This window comes from Schistocerca cancellata, chromosome 2 (assembly GCF_023864275.1).
Source record: "Schistocerca cancellata isolate TAMUIC-IGC-003103 chromosome 2, iqSchCanc2.1, whole genome shotgun sequence".
In the NCBI taxonomy this organism is placed as follows: Eukaryota; Metazoa; Arthropoda; class Insecta; order Orthoptera; family Acrididae; genus Schistocerca; species Schistocerca cancellata.
This window is the reverse complement of record NC_064627.1, coordinates 256,295,603-256,316,839: the sequence shown is the minus strand read 5'-3', so window position 1 is coordinate 256,316,839 and position 21,237 is coordinate 256,295,603. Positions and strand designations below refer to the sequence as shown.

The 21,237-nt window shown below is 42.8% G+C and overlaps 1 protein-coding gene across 1 annotated transcript in view; it reads left to right on the top strand.

Moving 5' to 3' along the window:
* The window catches only part of LOC126161592 (glutathione S-transferase 1-1-like), a 79,607-nt gene extending 68,489 nt beyond the window's left edge, over positions 1–11,118 (top strand). Inside the window, exon 6 of the mRNA XM_049917539.1 lies at positions 10,163–11,118. Within this exon, the coding sequence (XP_049773496.1) occupies positions 10,163–10,330 (168 nt within the window). The 3' untranslated portion in view covers positions 10,331–11,118. The remainder of the gene's footprint in view (positions 1–10,162) is intronic.
* Positions 11,119–21,237: the final 10,119 nt, after the last annotated feature.

Sequence of the window (21,237 nt, the reverse complement as noted above, 5' to 3'; positions counted from 1 at the left end):
CTGTAAAAAGGTGTGAATTTTGGAGATGGGACCTGGATAAACTGACAAAACCAGAGGTTGTAAAGAGTTTCAGGGAGAGCATACGAGAACAATTGACAGGAATTGGGGAAAGAAATACAGTAGAAGAAGAATGGGTAGCTCTGAGGGATGAAGTAGTGAAGGCAGCAGAGGATCAAGTAGGTAAAAAGACGAGGGCTAGTAGAAATCCTTAAGTAACAGAAGAAATATTGAATTTAATTGTTGAAAGGAGAAAATATAAAAATGCAGTAAATAAAGCAGGCAAAAAGGGATACGAAGTCTCAAAAATGAGATCGACAGGAAGTGCAAAATGACTAAGCAGGGATGGCTAGAGGACAAATGTAAGGATGTAGAGGCTTATCTCACTAGGGGTAAGATAGATACTGCCTACAGGAAAATTAAAGAGACCTTTGAAGAAAAGAGAACCACTTGTATGAATGTCAAGAGCAGATGGAAACACAGTTCTAAGCAAAAAAGGGAAAGCAGAAAGGTGGAAGGAGTATATAGAGGGTCTATACAAGGGCGATGTACTTGAGGACAATATTATGGAAATGGAAGAGGATGTAGATGAAGATGAAATGGGAGGTACGATACTGCGTGAAGAGTTTGACAGAGCACAAAAGACCTGAGTCGAAACAAGGCCCCGGGAGTAGACAACATTCCATTGGAACTACTGACGGCCTTGGGAGAGCCAGTCCTGACAAAACTCTACTATGTGGTGAGCATGATGTATGAGACAGGTGAAATACCCTCAGACTTCAAGAAGAATATAATAATTCCAATCCCAAAGAAAGCAGGTGTTAACAGATGTGAAAATTACCCAACTATCGGTTTAACAAGTCACAGCTGCAAAATACTAACGCTGATTCTTTACAGACGAATGGAAAAACTGGCAGAATCCGACCTCCGGGAAGATCAGTTTGGATTCCGTAGAAATGTTGGAACACGTGAGGCAATACAGGCCTTACGCCTTCCCTTAGAAGAAAGATTAAGAAAAGGCAGAACTACGTTTCTAGCATTTGTAGACTTAGAGAAAGCTTTTGACAATGTTGACTGGAATACTCTCTTTCAAATTCTAAAGGTGGCAGGGGTAAAATACATGGAGCGAAAGGCTATTTACAACTTGTACAGAAACCAGATGGCAGTTATAAGAGTCGAGAGGTACGGAAGGGAAGCAGTGGTTGGGAAGGGAGTGAGACAGGGTTGTAGCCTCTCCCCGATGTTATTCAATGTGTATATTGAGCAAGCAGTAAAGAAAAGAAAAGAAAAATTCGGAGTAGGTATTAAAATCCATGAAGAACAAATAAAAACTTTGAGGTTCGCCGATGACATTGTAATCCTGTCAGAGACAGCAACGGAATTGGACGAGCAGTTGACCGGAATGGACAGTGTCTTGAAAGGAGGATATAAGATGAACATCAACAAAAGCAAAACGAGAATAATTGAATGTAGTCGAATTATTCGGGTGATGCTGAGAGAATTAGATTAGGAAATGAGACACTTAAAGTAGTAACGGAGTTTTCTATTTGGGGAAAAAAATAACTGATGATGGTCGAAGTACAGAAAATATAAAATGTAGACTGGCAATGGCAAGGAAAGCATTTCTGAAGAAGAGAAATTTGTTAACATAGATTTAAGTGTCAGGAAGTCGTTTCTGAAGGTATTTGTATGAAGTGTAGCCATGTATGGAAGTGAAACATGGACGATAAATAGTTTGGACAAGAAGAGAATAGAAGCTTTCGAAATGTGGTGCTACAGAAGAATGCTGAAGATTAGATGGGTACATCACATAACTAATGAGGAGGTATTGAATAGAATTGGGGAGAACAGGAGTTTGTTGCACAACTTGACAAGAAGAAACGACCGGCTGGTAGGACATGTTCTGAGGCATCAAGGGATCACAAATTTAGCATTGGAGGGCAGCGTGGAGGGTAAAATTCGTAGAGGGAGACCAAGAGCTCCCGTAGTCACGTAGAAGTGCCGCTACACGACGTGGCATGGGCAGGTTGCAGTAAGTACTGGGAGATGAAGAAGCCTGCACAGGATAGAGTAGCATGGAGAGCTGCATCAAACCAGTCTCAGGACTGAAGACCACAACAACAACAACAACATCCTTCCTCCCTATGTAGGTGGGTGCCAACAAAATATTTTCACATCCTGAGGAGAAAGTTGCTGATTGAAATATCGTGACAAGACCCTGCTGCAACTAAAAACGCTTTTGTTGTAATAATTCCCACACATATTAACGTATCATATCTTTGGCACTCTCTCCCCTACTTTGCGCCAATACAAAACGAACTGCCCTTCTTTCGACTTCTTCGACACCCTCCGTCAGCCCTAACGGAGGTGGATCCCACGCTGCACAGCAATACTCCAGAAGAGGGAGGACTTGCGTAGTGTAGGCAGTCTCTTTAGGAGGCCTGCTGCATTTTCTAAGTATTCTGCCAATAAATTACAGTGTTTGGTTTTGCTTTCCCCACTACATTATCCATGTCATCGTTCCAATTTAAGTTATTCATCATTGTAATCCCTAAGTATTTAGTTGAACTGACAGCCTTTACATTTGTGTGACTTACCGTGCAACCGAAATTTAGTGGATCTCTTAGTACTCATTTGGATGTCTTCACAATTTTCACTGGATGTAGATGTCGCAGAAGACGAAGGAAAGAAATAAAATTTCTTCGTGATGTCCAGACTATTGAAATGAATAATCCAGATGATGTTCTCAGATACACTGGGGAAAACATGCAATTTTACGGACAATATCACATCACAACTGTTGCACGCGTTAAGACAGACAACTTTAATTATTAATGTATGCTGAAAACAGAAATGTTGTAGACATACACTGAAGAGACAGATAAACTGGTACACCTGATTAACATCGTGCAGAGCTCCCGTAGTCACGTAGAAGTGCCGCTACGCGACGTGGCATGGGCTCAACTAATGTCTGAAGTAGCGCTGGAGGGAATAGACACCATGAATCCTGCAGGGCTGCCCATAAAACCCTAAAAGTACGAGGGGGTGGAGATCTCCTTTGAACAGCTCGTTGCAAGGCATCACAGATATGCTCAATAATGTTCATGTGTTGTGAGTTTGGTGGCCAGCGGAAGTGTTTAAACTTAGAAGAGTGTTCCTGTACCCGCTGTAGTAATTCTGGATATGTTGAGTGTCGGATTGCCCTGCCGGAATTGCCAAAGTTCAAAATGCATATGAATGGATGCAGGTGATCAGGGAGGATGCTTACGTACGTGTTACCTGTCATAGTCGTATCTAGACATACCAGAGGTCCCATAATACTCAAAATGCACACGCATCACAGCATTATTGAGCCTCCACCAGCTTGAACAGTCCCCTGTTGACATACAGGGTCCGTGCATTCATGAGATTATCTCCATACCCATACACGTCCATCCGCTCGATACAATTTGAAACGAGACTCGTTCGACAGGGCAACAATTTTCCAATTATACACAGCTCAATGTCGGCGTTGACTGGCGCGGGCGAGGAGTAAAGCTTTGTGTCGTGCAGTCATCTTATGCACACGAGTGGGCCTTCGGCTCCGAAAGGTCATATCAATAATGTTTCGTTGAATAGTTCTCACGATGACATTTGTTGATGGCCCAGCATTGAAATCTGCAACAATTTGCGAACGGGTTGCACTTCTGTCACGTTAAACGATTCTCTTCAGTTGTCGTTGGTCCCTTTCTTGCACGATTTTTTTCCGGCCACAGCGATGTCGGAGAATTTATGTTTTCGCCGTATTCCTGACATTCACGGTGCACTCGTGAAATAGTCGTACGGGAAAATCTCCACTTCATCGCTGCCTCGGAGATGCTGTGTCCCATTGCTCGTGCGACGGCTATAACACCACGTGCAAACTTACTTAGGTCTTGATAACTTGCCATTGTAGCGGCAGTAACCAAACTATCAACTGCGCCAGACACTTATTGTCTTATACAGGCGTTGCCGACCGCAGCGACGTATTCTGCCTGTTTACATATCTACGTATTTGAATACCCATGGCTATAGCAGTTTCCTTGCGCTTCAGTGTATTTGGATGTACAATCATAACTACATTTCGCGAAGAGAGTAAAACAGCTTGTTCCATTGCTGGTGGAATTAATTTGCTGAAAGCACAATATTTCCTTACAAATATTAAACCTTGCCAATGGACAGCAGATGATCTGCAGGCGAGAGAAGTGTGCATCCCTTAACTCTGACTTTGATAAGGCGTTTGTTCTAACCGTACATCTGGAATTGAGTGATCTTGGAACAACGTGGTACACTTAATAACCCTCCTATTATAATGAAAAGTTATTAATTTGAGATTTAATCAAAACGCAGAAAACATAGCTTTCACGAAAAGCAATGGAGCATTTGCATAAAGAGGTACAATATCTATAGCTTTCATTTCCTGTATCAGAATGTCGACAATATATATTTTTATATAGTATATATTAGTGGCAGTTGATTTATCGATATTGTTTTGTTAACGAGTAATCTATTTTCAGCATATGAAACTCCACATGACCTTTAATTAATAGTACTATATCAGGATTTCTTGTTTAATCAGATAAATCTGACTAATACTCTAGGTTAAAAATTGAAGCAGCAGTAATCGAAGTCAAAGAATTTATTGCAGCAAAATGTATATTATGAAAAATTAGGACAAGCTTCATCCTAAGATTATCACAAACATGACACACTCTTAAACTTAGAACCTACAGAACAAAGTCAAACAATATCACTTGCAAGGATACGATTTACAGAAATTTGATGAAAATTAAACAAGTACACAAATTTTATGAAACTCTACAACTACAGTCTTATCGACATACATTTATGAAATTCAACCATTGTTCCGTGGAAAAAGAAAAGAGCAAAACATAGTAGCACTAAGTATAACATTCTTAAGAAGACTTAAGAATTCTTTACCGATGTACAGTGAAGATGATCAGAAGAAAATTTCAGTCCTGGTAAAAAATTTCAAATACGAAGATTCATATCTTATGAGGTCTATGTAAACTTACTAGAATTCACTTCTGGCCTTTATCGTATAGCTTACGACATTAAGCCCTGGAACATGGGATGCCCCATCCCTAATCTACCACACCATTTCCCACTTTTTTTTTAATAGCGATTCTTTCCATAGTTCTAGAATAAAATTAAGGCAAATCAAGTATAACAAATGGAATGGTGAAGGGCTCAGTGTCTGGAATCGCATGGAACTAGAAAAAATGAAGAGAAGTTCAGGAAATCATATAACATGATGGTACTAAGTTGAATTGAATGGAGCTATTGGAATCAAATATATTTTTTTCTGGAAAGCCTTTTCATACGTTACATATATTCGATAACATCTCAAAAAGCAGCCTCCGAAGTCCTGAGATGAACAACACTTAAGAAAAGAAACAAAACATTTGTAGGATAACTGACATTCTTAGTTTTTGTTTTTAGATACTCGAAAGAGTCTAATTCGGATTCACTGCAGCAGGTATTAAAACACCTTTCTAGTTGTTCTAACAACAGTAGCGCCGCTTCTTGGTGTTCGTCTTGTAAACCTAAATGTCTCTGCAGCTGAGATCAACTTGCATGATTTCCAAATTCGTTCATTCATTTTATCTCTTGTTACTGTGGTTTGATACTTCAAACAAACAACACTTATATACAAGGCGAATGATGCAACAAATAAAGAAAAAAATTTTATTTTATCTGGATACCAAAGAAATCATACCTTGGTATCTAAGAGGTAAAGTAGCAGACTGTGAATCCAACAAGCTAGGTTTCAATTAATAGTCAGTCCTAGACTTTCTATTCCGATACTTTTCTCTTCTTTCACCTATGGCAATGTTTGTTAATGTGAAAAATGCCGAGTTACATAGTGGCTAGGAATGAACATTAAACTATAGATCCACCTATAACTGGATCTTTTACGTCAGTTCAAATATCGGAGGAAGATAACGTCATACACCTATAAGGAGCACACCTCGTCAAGAACTGTGGAACTGTGGTGTCCAAACCAGTCTCTCGATTGAAGATACACTACTGGCCATTAAAACTGCTACACCACGAAGAAATGCAGATGATAAACGGGTATTCATTGGACAAATATATTATACTAGAAATGACATGTGATTACATTTTCACGCAATTTGGGTGCATAGATCCTGAGAAATCAGTACCCAGAACAACCACCTCTGGCCGTAATAACGGCCTTGATTGAGTCAAACAGAGCTTGGATGGCCCGTACAAGTACAGCTGCCCATGCAGCTTCAACACGATACCACAGTTTATCAAGAGTAGTGACTGGCATATTGTGACGAGCCAGTTGCTCGGCCACCATTGACCAGACGTTTTCAATTGATGAGATATCTGGAGAATGTGCTGGCCAGGGCAGCAGTCGAACATTTTCTGTATCCACAAAGGCCCGTACAGCACCTGCAACATGCGGTTGTGCATTATCCTGCTGAAATGTAGGGTTTCGCAGGGATCGAATGAAGGGAAGAGCTACGGGTCGTAACACATCTGAAATGTAACGCCCACTCTTCAAAGTGCCGTCAATGCGAACAAGAGGTGACCGAGACGTGTAACCAATGGCACCCCATACCATCACGCCGGGTGATAACGCTTCCAATGTGCGTTCACCGCCATGTCGCCAAACACGGATGCGACCATCTTGATGCTGTAAACAGAATTTGGATTCATACGAAAAAATGACGTTTTGCCATTCGTGCACCTAGGTTCGTCGTTGAGTACACCATCGCAGGCGCTCCTGTCTGTGACGCAGCGTCAAGGGTAACCGCAGCCATGGTCTCCGAGCTGATAGTCCACGCTGCTGCAAACGTCGTCGAACTGTTAGTGCAGATTTTGTTGTTGTCTTGCAAACGTCCCCATCTGTTGACTCAGGGATCGAGACGTGGCTGCACGATCCGTTACAGCCATGCGGATAAGATGCGTGTCATCTCGACTACAGTGATACGAGGCCGTTGGGATCCAGCACGGCGTTCCGTATTACCCTTCTGAACCCACCGATCCCATATTCTGCTAACAGTCATTGGATCTCGACCAACGCGAGCAGCATTGTCGCTATACGATAAACCTCAATCGCGATATGCTACAACTCGACCATTATCAAAGTCGGATACGTGATGGTACATATTTTTCCTCCTTACACGAGGCATAACAACAACGTTTCACCAGGCAACGCCGGTCAACTGCTGTTTGTGTATGAGAAATCGGTTGGAAACTTTCACATGTCAGCATGTTATAGGTGTCGCCACCGGCGCCAACCTTATGTGAATGCTCTGAAAAGCTTATCATTAGCATATCACAGCATCGTCTTCCTGTCGGTTAAATTTCGCGTCTATAGGACGTCATCTTCGTGGTGTAGCAATTTTAATGTCCAGTAGTGTAGCTTCACTTTTACCATACAAATATGTCACGCAATTGCGGCGAAAACAGGCAAATGTATTCTTCCACGAAAATTTCTAAGTAAATAGATAATTTATAATTTAAAAGTGGTAATATTTTACTGTTCAAACTAAAATACGTGATTATTTAAAATATGGATGTCATTTTTTTTATCTAACGCTAAATTCAGGCAATATCAGTTGAAACTTCCCCTTAGAAAAATTAGTGAATTACTGTGCTGGTAAATCCCTTACGTTATTTGATTTTCAAACAGCTGAGCAGAACTGAACGTACTCAGACATTTCGCTCTTTACCTATTCTGATCAACACTAAACTGACACACAATATTTTTAGCGCAATGTAATCTGACTTTCAAAAACCCCTACAAAAGAATGGCCCTGACTAACAATAACCTATACCTTTCACAAATCACTTACCTCACAAAATCTTCGTTACTCGAACTACTGCACTACAGCGAGCGCCACTACTGCCAGCTAAATAAAAGATTGAAACTACTGAAGGCACTAACTACTGATAGGCATAGTTAGCAAATGAAAGATTTTGATAGAGAACAAACAATGTATTTACCTTAATAGTGTTCAAAAGTCATAATATATATAGCAGTTCATGACATGCATTCTTACAAATGTACTGTTTCTGTTGGACACACGTCCAGACCATCCGCTCTCAAAAATCCGCCATCTCACTTCCCCACATCCACCACTGCTGGCGGCTCACCTCCAACTGCGCAATGCTACGCGCTGTTAACAGCCAAATGCCCAACACTACAATAGCAAATTCCAACAATGCCACCCAGCCACAAACTGCACACAGCACAGCCAGTGATTTTCATACAAAGCGCTACGTGGCGGTGGTGTTAACAATATAAGAAGCTGAACAGCCTACTTACACAGTGCACCATTCCACTCGTCCCTACACTTATAACAGCCGGAGCGATTTCGTCTGGGTTATCAGCACAATAATAGACACAGCACCGATCCTAGATGCGATTTTCCGGTAGAGTATCACAGTGTGTCAGCTATATTGTAGGCAGTCTGAAGCAGACATTACGAGAAAAAATTTCAGGAAAACACACAAGAAGGAGAAGACTGATCCATTTCACATAGCGAGCGAAATGGCACAATGGTTAAGATTCTACAGTAGTATTCGGAGCGGAGCAGCTCATAATCTTAACTATCTCGATCCAGTTTCCCCGTGAAGTTCCTGGAAAGTTTAAGATCCATCGCAAGGGACGTCACCGAATCCTTTACCCATTCTTCCCCAGTCCATGTTTGTGTTTCGCCTTTAATAATCTCAAATTTTGAGATTACTTTTTTTAGTTTTATTTTCTGGGGATTTATTTTAGTTAAATTATTTTTTCCGTTGTCGAAGGAACACTAAAGCTTCACCGTTCATTTTTCTTGAGATGAAGGTGTTTTGACGTTGATAACTAAATAAACTGTAGCATATTCGGTCTCGTTCAAATTTTAGTTGACTTGAACAGATAAAGATTTCGGTTTCACATCCGTCACAGTTATCTGCAGGAGTCGCTTCCAAGAGGTATTCCGGTTTTGTTATGTCAAGAGGCACCTGGAATACAAGAAACATGCTTTAACTTCATACGAGTGAGTAACTCATGTTTATGAACTTTGGCGTACAATCAGTGATTACATAAATATTTTAATCTGCAGATGTATGCTCACAAAAATACGTTGAGTTATTTTATGTCTCGCATTTTCCTTATAACTGGTTTCATGGTATTTTGTCAAAATTCTTTAGCTATAAGCAGTATGGCTATGAGGATCCTGTGACGTAAGTTTAAGCCGCTGTTAGAGCTCTTGATATTGCAATTTCTGTGTGTTGATGTTTTATATTTGTACCACACTCTTGACAGTTTCGCTCGATACAGTGGGAAAAAACGTCAGCATCTAACGACAGCTGTAAAGCCGAAACCACTGTGAGACTAGTCCGTACTCTACTGCGTTGTTAACCGTGTCCATTCCAGGCAAATATAACATTCTGTGATAGTATATTTAAATGGTTTGTTCGAAAAGTATAGTTTTCGTAAAACATTCTGTTCTCTTATCGATCATGTCGTTTTTTGAAACTAAATTTTAGCATCACTCGAATACTGGTTCTGGTTGTTTGTCTTACGTAGGTAGGATACTGTAATTATCGCTGAAACCTGTTCTAGTTGTATGTCACATAGTAACACGTAATTCCCAACCTGATACACACAAATTTACTCCACGGAACTAGGTTACGGTCATTGTTAAAACTCCCTCTTATTGTTTGATTTGCTTTTGATTTTCTTATTTTCATTGCAGTATTTCGCCATAATTAATCCTCGCTGATATACCACATTGCTTAGTACCACAATTGGAGCTCTAATTCGGTGGACGATGGTGCTTGTCTGCCAAGTTGATTCCTCAGCCTTAATAAGTGCTTTCGCCGGCAAATTTTGTTTATAAAAGAAATAGTACTAAGTATATTGTCAAAGTGAATCACGTTCGACATGAAAATTGTGGTGCTATTTAGGTTTTTTCTAAAAATTTGGTGTTGCCGTTTGGTAGTGAAAATAGAGTTTCGAAGATACCTATTATTAGTTATCTAAGGATTGTGAGAGATAATATGTCGTAAATAGGGCTACATGTGGCAAGAGCGCTGATATTATAAATTGAAGATGTTGTTAACGACGAATTCACATTCACGCTTTCACTTTTCTCTGCAGGCGTTTGGCGTGAATATCAACAAGTACCCGCAGATCAGGAAGTGGTACACGAGATCAAAGCAGGAGATGCTCGGCTTCGAAGAGCTGAACCAGGCCGGCGCCAATATGCTGGCCAGCATACTCAAGCAGAAGGCGCAAGAGAACGAGGGAGACAAGGAGCACACTTGAAGCACTTCCGTGTCACGTCACGTCACGTCACGTCACGTCTCTGTCGCTGCACGTCTCCTTCCAGTCACAGGGCAACTCAGCAAAAGGCAGTCACTCTTAGCTCCTGTACTGAAAAATATCTCTGCCTGTATATAGTCAAATACATATGCAAACCACTGTCTTCACTCTAAGATTGACGTCAATATACCACATCTGCTGAACGATTCACGAAAATACAATAATAATTTTTCGGGATGGCTAACATTTTCCTGAACTGCGTCTCCTAACGGTCTTTATTAATATTAGTGTATGACTGTAAAACACTGAAGTGTTTACTTTACTTGGCAACATATAGCACAGGTCATATTAACAATGAAAGTTATGATGTGTGTAACACTTACAAATTGTTCCTGACGTTGCCGTTTGTTAAAATCGTAGCATGCAAAGCCAACTAGAAGCCAGATATAACGTGACGTTACTTTATTAAACTGTACATACATTTTCAAGATTTAATTTTTAATTGCTTATTTGTGTACCTAACTGATTTGTGAATCTCTTCTTATGAGGTTGTCTATTGCTATAAAGTGTTACTGAAATTATCAGTTGCATGGAAACTTTTAATCAAAGAAATTTCCGAGTATTTATCTTGGAAGAATTACTCTGCTAAATATGCTTATAACATGGTCTCGGTTAGTGCTCCGAAATCAGTATGCCGCCACAAGGCAAAAGGTCTGATGTGAACATACACATACTACTGTAAGAAATATAGGGAATCGAATATAAACACACTGTGAATTCTTCTCTTTTTAGAGAAATTAAATGTCATTTATTTCCTTTGATTTTAAGTTGGGAAATGCTTGTTTATTCTTTAACTGTCTAATACCGATAACTTAATTCATTCACTCATTACTGTTGTCATATCTTACTTATCTTAATTTCATTGCATTCTCGTCTATGCCACTACACTATGCCGCTAGGATGCGAGTACTTTGTAACACAGCGTCTCTCGTGTACGGATGGTTGGACCTGCTTTGCCTGAAAATTTCGAGATTAGCAGAACTGCCTCTTCCTTGTTATTTTTATTGCCTTGTTTTGATATTTCTTCCAACTTTTAGCAGCTTCTTAAACTTTACTGCTCTTTTATTTCGCCGGAAAAGGAGCCTAACATTGTGTTCGACAATGATAGTGATAAGTTCTTTGTACGAAATGGTCAGTCCTAGACTGAAGGTCGTAAAATCATCGATCCCGAAAAAAAAGAAAGCAGTTTAACGGCTTTATAGTGATAATTATACATCTTAGCTTTGTGTGTGTGTGTGTGTGTGTGTGTGTGTGTGTGTGTAAGTGTGCGTGTGGCCGGCCGGAGTGGCCGTGCGGTTCTAGGCGCTACAGTCTGGGACCGAGTGACCACTACGATCGCAGGTTCGAATCCCGCCTCGGGCATGGATGTGTGTGATGTCCTTAGGTTAGTTAGGTTTAATTAGTTCTAAGTTCTAGGCGATTGATGACCTCCGAAGTTAATAGTGCTCAGAGCCATTTGAACCATTTGTGTGTGTGTGTGTGTGTGTGTGTGTGTGTGTGTGTGACGACAAATCATGCCAAGTCGCCAAGTGTGTTGTATGTGTGCTGAAAAACTCAGTAATGCTGCTAAGGTTCCCAGTAAATAGAAACTATATTTGTCATCAAAACATTCCTCCCTTCCAAGTAAGTATGTGAATTATTTTCGTCGGTTGTTGAAACAAACAAGAAACGAGTGTAGCTCATGACTCCGTCAGTAAGTGTTCCGCAAAAAGTACGGGAAGCTAGCAATAAAGAAGCGGAAAACAGGCCAAAAAAACCACACAAAGTAGCAGAAAAATTGTTAATGCCCACGTGTAAAGAAATGGTAAAGATGGTCTATGTTTCAGAAGCTGCTAATGAAATTTCAGAAATTTCTCTCTTTGGTTACACCGTCAGCTGCCGAGTTACTAATATGTCCAGTGACATCAAAGGCATTTTGAAGGCAAAAATAAAGAGCATTTCAGATCGACGCATCCATCGATGATATTGGCCGTCACACATAACATTTTTGCTACATAAGGTATGTTGATGGGGATGTAGCTGCATGTAATTTCCTTTTTTTTTTTTTTCTTTTTCCGAAGAACTACCCGAACGAGCAAGCAGTGAAGAATTATTTCGTGGGACTAATGAATATTTGGTCCATAATGAATTAGCGTGGGAAGGCTGCGTTAGAGATTTTACAGATGAAGTCGCTTCTATGACAGGCCAAATGAAAGGATTCGTGAGACAATCACGCGAAGTTATTACCTACCCTTACCAATCATTGCAGCAAATTAATCCACTCTGCTTTTCACATATTAAAAAGCTTGTTTCTAATTTTCCTATTCAGTAGTCACTCATAGCTTATACCTACAGTATTCTGCCTAAAACTTACGTATCTCACCAGTTCCACAGCACTCTCATATCATTTTCCGTCTTCAATCTGACGTCCACCACTCCTGAAGTCTTAAAACGCTCATTCTTATCATTCTTACATAGCTTGGCATTGCGAGGACACGAATGGCGCAATAACGACGCTCAATATACACTGAAGAGCCAAAGAAACTGGTACACCTGGCTAATATTGTGTAGGGCCCCCGCGAGGACGCAGAAGTACCGCAACATGACGTGGCAGACTTATGTCTGTAGTAGTGCTGGAGGGAATAGACACCATGAATCCTGCAAGGTTGTCCATAAACACACAGGGGTAGAGATCTCTTCTGAACAGCACGTTGCAAGGCATCTCAGATATTCTCAATAATGTTCATGTCTGAGGAGTTTGGTAGCCATCAGAAGCGCCTAAATTCAGAAGAGTGTTCCTGGACCTGTGGGGTGTCGCATTGTCCAGCTGGAACTGCCCAAGTCTGTCGGAATGCACAACGTAAATGAATGGATGCAGATGCTCAGACAGGGTGCTTACGTACGTGTCACCTGTCAGAGTCGTATCTAGACGTATCAGAGGTCCCATAATATTCCAAATGCACATGCTTCACACCATTATAGAGCCTCCACCAGCTTGAACAGTCCCCTGTTGACATGCAGGCTCCGTGCATTCATGAGGTTGTCTCCATACCCATACACGTCCATCAACTCGATACAATTTGAAACGAGACTCGTTCGACAGGGCAACAATTTTCCAATTATACACAGCTCAATGTCGGCGTTGACTGGCGCGGGCGAGGAGTAAAGCTTTGTGTCGTGCAGTCACCTTGTGCACACGAGTGGGCCTTCGGCTCCGAAAGGTCATATCAATAATGTTTCGTTGAATGGTTCTCACGATGACATTTGTTGATGGCCCAGCATTGAAATCTGCAACAATTTGCGAACGGGTTGCACTTCTTAAACGATTCTCTTCAGTCGTTGGCCCCGTTCTTGCGGCATCTTTTTCCGGCAGCGATGTCGGAGATTCGATGTTTTACGGGATTCCTGTCATTCACGGTGCACTCATGAAACGGTCGTACGGGAAAATCTCCACTTCATCGCTACCTCGGAAATTCTGTGTCCCATCGCTCGTGCGCCGAATGTAACTCCATGTTCAAACTCACTTATATCTTGATAACCTGCCATAGTAACAATAGTAACAGATCTAACAACTACGTCAGACCCTTACTGTCTTGTATAGGCTTTGCCGGCCGCAGCGCCGTATTCTGTCGGTTTATATATCACTGTATTTGAATATGCATTCCTATATCAGTTTCTTTGTCACTTTAGTGTAGCATATGTCGGGAAGGTGTCATTTGGGACTCTGTTTTCATAGCGAACATGTCGGCACTCGACGTTGAGGAACTCTCAGGCATTGCGATTGAGCTGCTTGACTTGCAAAACAAAATCAGAAATCATGGAGAACCGGCGAAACAAGACTGAAAAGCTTCCATTGAAAATTTCAACTGACCAGGGGCTCACTCGCTGCAGAACAGATCCGTAAACCTCAACAACATATTTACAAATTAAACACGTGAATTGTGTAATTTATTAATTTATCGAATATATGTGCTACTTATGTATTCTACTACTGTAATAACGAAATAAAAGAATTATATACTGATTACTGATGGAAAGCTTCTATCAGATCAGGTCTGTGCTGTGGTAACAGCTGTTGCAAGAAAAATAAACATATCTGATCGCTGGTCATATCGTCTGGCCTCATATGCCAATTCTGAGAACTGCTATAAGGAAGATAAACATTTCTGTTTACTGTCATGACACCACGATCTTGAGTTTCCTCTGCTGTTGTGAAGATTAGGTATCTGGCATTCCCATGTCAATGAACAATTACTTTTCTTCAAAGTACTACATGGTGCTTTAACATATTTCTTACAGCCTGTTCCGAGCGAGGTGGAGCAGATGTTAACACACTGCACTCGCATTCGGGAGGATGGCGGTCCAAACCCGCGTCCAGCCATCCAGATTTAGATTTTACGCGATTTCCCTAAATCGCTTCATGCAAATGCCGGGATGGTTCTTTTGGGAGAGCACAGCCGACTTCCTTCTACATCCGTCAATAATCTGGTGGGACCGATGACCTCGCTGTTTAGTCCCCGCCCCCGAATCAACCAACCAACCATCGAGCCCGCTTCCTGATCTCTCTCTCTCGCTAGGAATTGCTGTATACTGCTCAATACGGCTCCTGCATGCTACAATATCATGTAGGATCATCCGATTTGGCACGTCTATATTTCTGAAACTAACAAACACATACAATGAATATTGTTTTTGATGAACGGGAAACTCAAAAAGTTTTTTTCATAACCTTTCGTAGGTGTTCAGTATGTCCCCCTTGAGATGCACGGCATACGTCAATGCGGTATTCGGACTGTTCCCACAGTGCAGCGAGCATGTCTTGAGTTGTAGCTTCCACATTTGCTGTTATTCATTGTTGTTGGTATCGGGGCACATAAACAGAGTCCTTTATAAATCCTCACAATAATCACATACAGTCAGGTCCAGTGACCTTGGAGTCCAGTAATGTAAGGCTGCAGAATGAAATTTTCACTCTGCAGCGTAGTGTGCGCTGATATTAAACGTCCTTGCAGATTAAAACTGTGTGCCGGACCGAGACTCGAACTTGGGAACTTTGCCTCTCGCGGGCAAGTGCTCTACCAGCAGGAGAGCTTCTGTGAAGTTTGGAAGGTAGGAGACGAGGTACTGGCGCGACGTGAAGCTGTGAGGACGGGGCGTGCTTCGTACTTGGGTAGCTAAGATTGTAGAGCACTTGCCCGCGAAAGGCAAAACTCCTGATTTCGAGTCTTGGTCCGGCACACAGTTTTGATCTGCCAGGAAGTTTCAACGTAAGGCTGAATCATTTGGTCCAATGCGACAGATGCATCGTTCGGTATTCCTTTGATTTAAAAATTCCTGCACTTCCAGATGCCACTGTGACGGTGCCCCATCCTGCTGGTAAATGAAGTCGCTCGAATGAGTCTCCAACTGTCGGAAAAGAAAGTTCTCAAGCATATCGATATAATGCGCTTCCTGTGTCAATGTTCTTGTCAGAAAAAAATGGACCGTACACCTTTCCCCATGAAACTGCAGAAAACACATTAAATTTTCGAGAGTCTTCCTCATGTTATACAACTTCATGTGGTTGTTCCGTACCCGATATTCTCGAATTACGACACTTACCTTTCCATTTAAACAGCTTCGTCACTATACACTAAGTGTGGAAGAAAGCTGTCATCCTCCATCTTGCCAAGAACGAAATTACAGAACTCCACACGTTGTTATTTACCAGCTTCATGAAGAGCTTGTAATTTTGTATGATTTCATGTGTAAACGTCGACGCAACACACGCTTGACGGACATCGGGGGCATGTTGAGCTGTCGAGCTGCAATGCAAGCGGTCTTCTGCGGACTCCTTGTGAAACTATGGCGGATGCGTTCGACGTCTGTGTCAGACACTCGGGAAGGCCCGGCGATTTGCCTTTACACAAACAACATCTTTTTTCGGAATTGTTCATGCCATCGTCTAATGCTCTGTGCTATAGCAGGATCCACACCATACCTAGTTCTAAAGTGTCGATGAACAGTTATTACTGGCCCGCACTGCGCTTTCTTTTGTCCCGACACCATTTTTACTAGATCGGAAGTGGGCGCACACTGCTGCTACCTAGCGGCAACCATGAAAAACTCGGAAGTTTGCTTTTTCTAACGGCACGTTGTTCACGCACATATCTCAAATAAAATGATACTTTTTAAATGATGATTCTTTTTGAAACACTGTATACTGCACAGTGTACTGGGGAAGCATTAATATTTTTGAAGCTCAGCAGCCTACTTCGATATATAGCGCAAACAACGTAGATCTCAGACAGCCAATATTATTCTGCAGTACTCAGCACTGCACAGAAAGAGCTGAGTCTATGAAGACCCCTTAAGCCACTGCCTGTTCTGTTCTCACATTGCCCACGCTGTGGCGTCCCCTTCAAATGGTTCAAATGGCTCTGAGCACTATGCGACTTAACTTCTGAGGTCATAAGTCGCCTAGAACTTAGAACTAATTAAACCTAACTAATCTAAGGACATCACACACATCCATGCCCGAGGCAGCATTCGAACCTGCGACTGTAGCGGTCGCCCGGTTCCAGACTGTAGCGCCTAGAACCGCATGGCCACTCCGGCCGGCGGCGTCCCTTCCCTTGTGTTTTTCGTGTGTTGGCATCGCATGCTCTGCTTTCCGCCGATTGCACCACACGGCTTCATACAATGCGCCGAAGTCAACAATGTTGTTCTAAACAATTTCTCTTTCTTGTAGGTGCTTTTACTTCTCAAACTTCTACATAAAGATGAGGTTGAGGTTTATTTACCTATGCAATAGTTTTAGTTATTCAGCATTTAATAGAAAATAGGATGACACCGAGATTTGGAAATATATTGGTCACCTTACAGTCTTTCCATTTTGGGAATCACTATTCTACAATGCTGAACTATCAGTGGCAATAGCTCTGTTTCAGGCTGGTACATACACTCCTGGAAATTGAAATAAGAACACCGTGAATTCATTGTCCCAGGAAGGGGAAACTTTATTGACACATTCCTGGGGTCAGATACATCACATGATCACACTGACAGACCCACAGGCACATAGACACAGGCAACAGAGCATGCACAATGTCGGCACTAGTACAGTGTATATCCACCTTTTGCAGCAATGCAGGCTGCTATTCTCCCATGGAGACGATCGTAGAGATTCTGGATGTAGTCCTGTGGAACGGCTTGCCATGCCATTTCCACCTGGCGCCTCAGTTGGACCAGCGTTCGTGCTGGACGTGCAGACCGCGTGAGACGACGCTTCATCCAGTCCCAAACATGCTCAATGGGGGACAGATCCGGAGATCTTGCTGGCCAGGGTAGTTGACTTACACCTTCTAGAGCACGTTGGGTGGCACGGGATACACGCGGACGTGCATTGTCCTGTTGGAACAGCAAGTTCCCTTGCCGGTCTAGGAATGGTAGAACGATGGGTTCGATGACGGTTTGGATGTACCGTGCACTATTCAGTGTCCCCTCGACGATCACCAGTGGTGTACGGCCAGTGTAGGAGATCGCTCCCCACACCATAATGCCGGGTGTTGGCCCTGTGTGCCTCGGTCGTATGCAGTCCTGATTGTGGCGCTCACCTGCACGGCGCCAAACACGCATACGACCATCATTGGCACCAAGGCAGAAGCGACTCTCATCGCTGAAGACGACACGTCTCCATTCGTCCCTCCATTCACGCCTGTCGCGACACCACTGGAGGCGGGCTGCACGATGTTGGGGCGTGAGCGGAAGACGGCCTAACGGTGTGCGGGACCGTAGCCCAGCTTCATGGAGACGGTTGCGAATGGTCCTCGCCGATACCCCAGGAGCAACAGTGTCCCTAATTTGCTGGGAAGTGGCGGTGCGGTCCCCTACGGCACTGCGTAGGATCCTACGGTCTTGGCGTGCATCCGTGCGTCGCTGCGGTCCGGTCCCAGGTCGACGGGCACGTGCACCTTCCGCCGACCACTGGCGACAACATCGATGTACTGTGGAGACCTCACGCCCCACGTGTTGAGCAATTCGGCGGTACGTCCACCCGGCCTCCCGCATGCCCACTATACGCCCTCGCTCGAAGTCCGTCAACTGCACATACGGTTCACGTCCACGCTGTCGCGGCATGCTACCAGTGTTAAAGACTGCGATGGAGCTCCGTATGCCACGGCAAACTGGCTGACACTGACGGCGGCGGTGCACAAATGCTGCGCAGCTAGCGCCATTCGACGGCCAACACCGCGGTTCCTGGTGTGTCCGCTGTGCCGTGCGTGTGATCATTGCTTGTACAGCCCTCTCGCAGTGTCCGGAGCAAGTATGGTGGGTCTGGCGCAGTGTTCTTTTTTCTATTATCAGGAGTGTATTTTCAATAGATGAGTATTAAAGAGACAAAGTTTGTTTACTCCAGCCCATAGCATGTTGTAGCAGAACGACAAAATGGCAGCAGATGGGACCGAGCGAGGTGGCGCAGTAGTTAGCAGCACACTGGACTCGCATTCGGGAGGACGACGGTTCAATCCGCCGGCAGGGTAGCTCAGCGTGTTCGGTCAGAGGGTCAGCTGTCCTCTGTAATAAAAAGAGTAAATGGATCAACGATGAACTTCAACGGTGTCATGGGACATTCGCCCCGAACAAACGCAACGAACTATACCGAACAAAATAAGATGAAAAAAAATCTCGCATCCATTCACCCCGATTTAGGTTTCCCGTGATTGCGTTTATTATCATTATTATCAAAAAAATTACCACACATTTAAGCAAACACTCGTTGAAAATGTGCAAGATAAACTGCCTTACGGCCCAAAACTTTAATAAAAGCAGAGTTACTGTTGCACAGAATTCACAATTAAAATAAAAAAACTTAACTACTGATGTAAGTTGAATGAACAAATTTTGACCCAGCCAAATTATAGTCCTTTACGAATGTTAATACGGTAACACAGTTTGTAGCAAGCAAGTTTTCAAACTATTCAAATGTAAATTGTCTTAACAACGAAGTCTATCACAATTGAGCAACCTGATTAAGAACCCAAAAATCTGCAACTTACAGAGAAAAGCACAAAAAGAGTTAACACAATTAAGCACACTATTGATGGTTGACGTTCTACATAGCCGGGTGTCTGAATTTCTAGCGCGAAACCCGACCAGCAAACACAACCAGCACGGGCTGTGCACTAACAACAGCTTCTGTAGCACACCCAGCACCAACCCTAACATACAATTCACTTAAATCACCTTAATGGTAAAATACAGTATCATCAACATAGTAAACAAATGGGGATTAGTTCGGCTCGAAGTTTCTTAAATTCGGTATTGCGTGATAAACTGCAGATACAGCGGTTAATTGGGCCGTTAAGACAGCTTGAATCAAATTATCGTTCATAAAATGTAATCTGCAGAGCTACTCAGGACTTCGACCTTATAAAGAAAGAAGACCTGCATGCAGTTTTAACTTCCGAGAATACCGCCCTTTGATTGCACAAGGTTTCCAACAAGCCACAACCGGCTACAGGTAGAAAGTGGCACAGCAAGTCAACCGTTAGCACACAGACGAGGAATTCATTGACAAATCGTGGAAGTAGCAATTCACTCAGATAAGATGCATATTCGCCGAATATCGGCCACAACGGACAGCAATCAAGAACTGATAGCAAAATCAACCAGAGCATAAGTCAGTTCCACTCGCAATTAGCAGTGATGCAGGCTCAACATTCAAGTGATTTGGAAGAACGCCCTTCGAACAACAGCGTGGTCACACGGAGCAATCAGGATTCGATAAGGATCCACCAGACAAAGAGCTCACCATTTGAAAATTAATCCAGGGAGCTGCCGTAGAAGTAAAAGCCAGGGCAAACTCTGTGGGTCTCATCAGAGAGCAAAGACGGAACGACTCTTGAACATAGCCCATGTTTACGGGGTTTACCGGTCACTACAGCCACACTCCAGTTCCTCTCGCCAGCAGCCGCCGGCGCCGCAATGCCGACACCAGAACCGCACAGCAGTACACCACGCGCCAACTGATCCTCTGCAATGCCCTCCCTCCGTCCTTCTTCCTTCTGCAGAGCACCGGGTCACGCATATCGGGAGGGGGGGGGGGCCGGCACCAACCTGAGCGACGCAAAGTATATCGTTTGGACAGCGAAAACTAAGCGAAAGCAAGAGCACCGCAGTTTACTTGCTATTATGCAAAAATAATGTCTTTAACCAGATTTTACATACATTTTAATCATCCGGAATAAACACCAGTCTTTTCCCATTCTGGATATAGACGAGCGCCGACCTCATATTTTAGTGTTCATTGATCTTTAGAAAATTAAACTTCTCATTCCGAGCGTGGTTGCTGGTTGCAGTAGACTAACAACATATTCCTCATATCTGTCGTTTGTAGTTATTCAGTTCTCTTTTCCCGCTATCCACATAGGGCTGCTTAGGCTGAATTCTTTAAAAGTACAGTGCAATAGAAATTAGGTTATTTCATAGGACACCCTAGTGCACAACGTTCGGGATGTGTAAGCAATGCCTTATATCATACGTGGAATTACGACCAGCAAAGCGGCTTAGACCACATTTCTATAGCTCTACCAAAGCACAGTAACTTGGAATTCTCTCGTGAAACAAAACAAAAATGTTTATGGATTAAGCCACTGTCGACACCAATGAGACTTCTGTGAAACTGAAACAAATTATGGAGACGTACGCACTTGGTCCGCTTCAAAGTATGCCATATCCTAAGCACTAGTGCCTCTCTGTGTCGTTGCCGTACAGCAGAATTAGAAAACAGTAGCATTCGCTATACAGATCACATGTTAAGTATGAATTTCCAATAAATCAGAATAAGAAAAATAATTACGGTCATTCCAACTACATAACAAGATTATTAA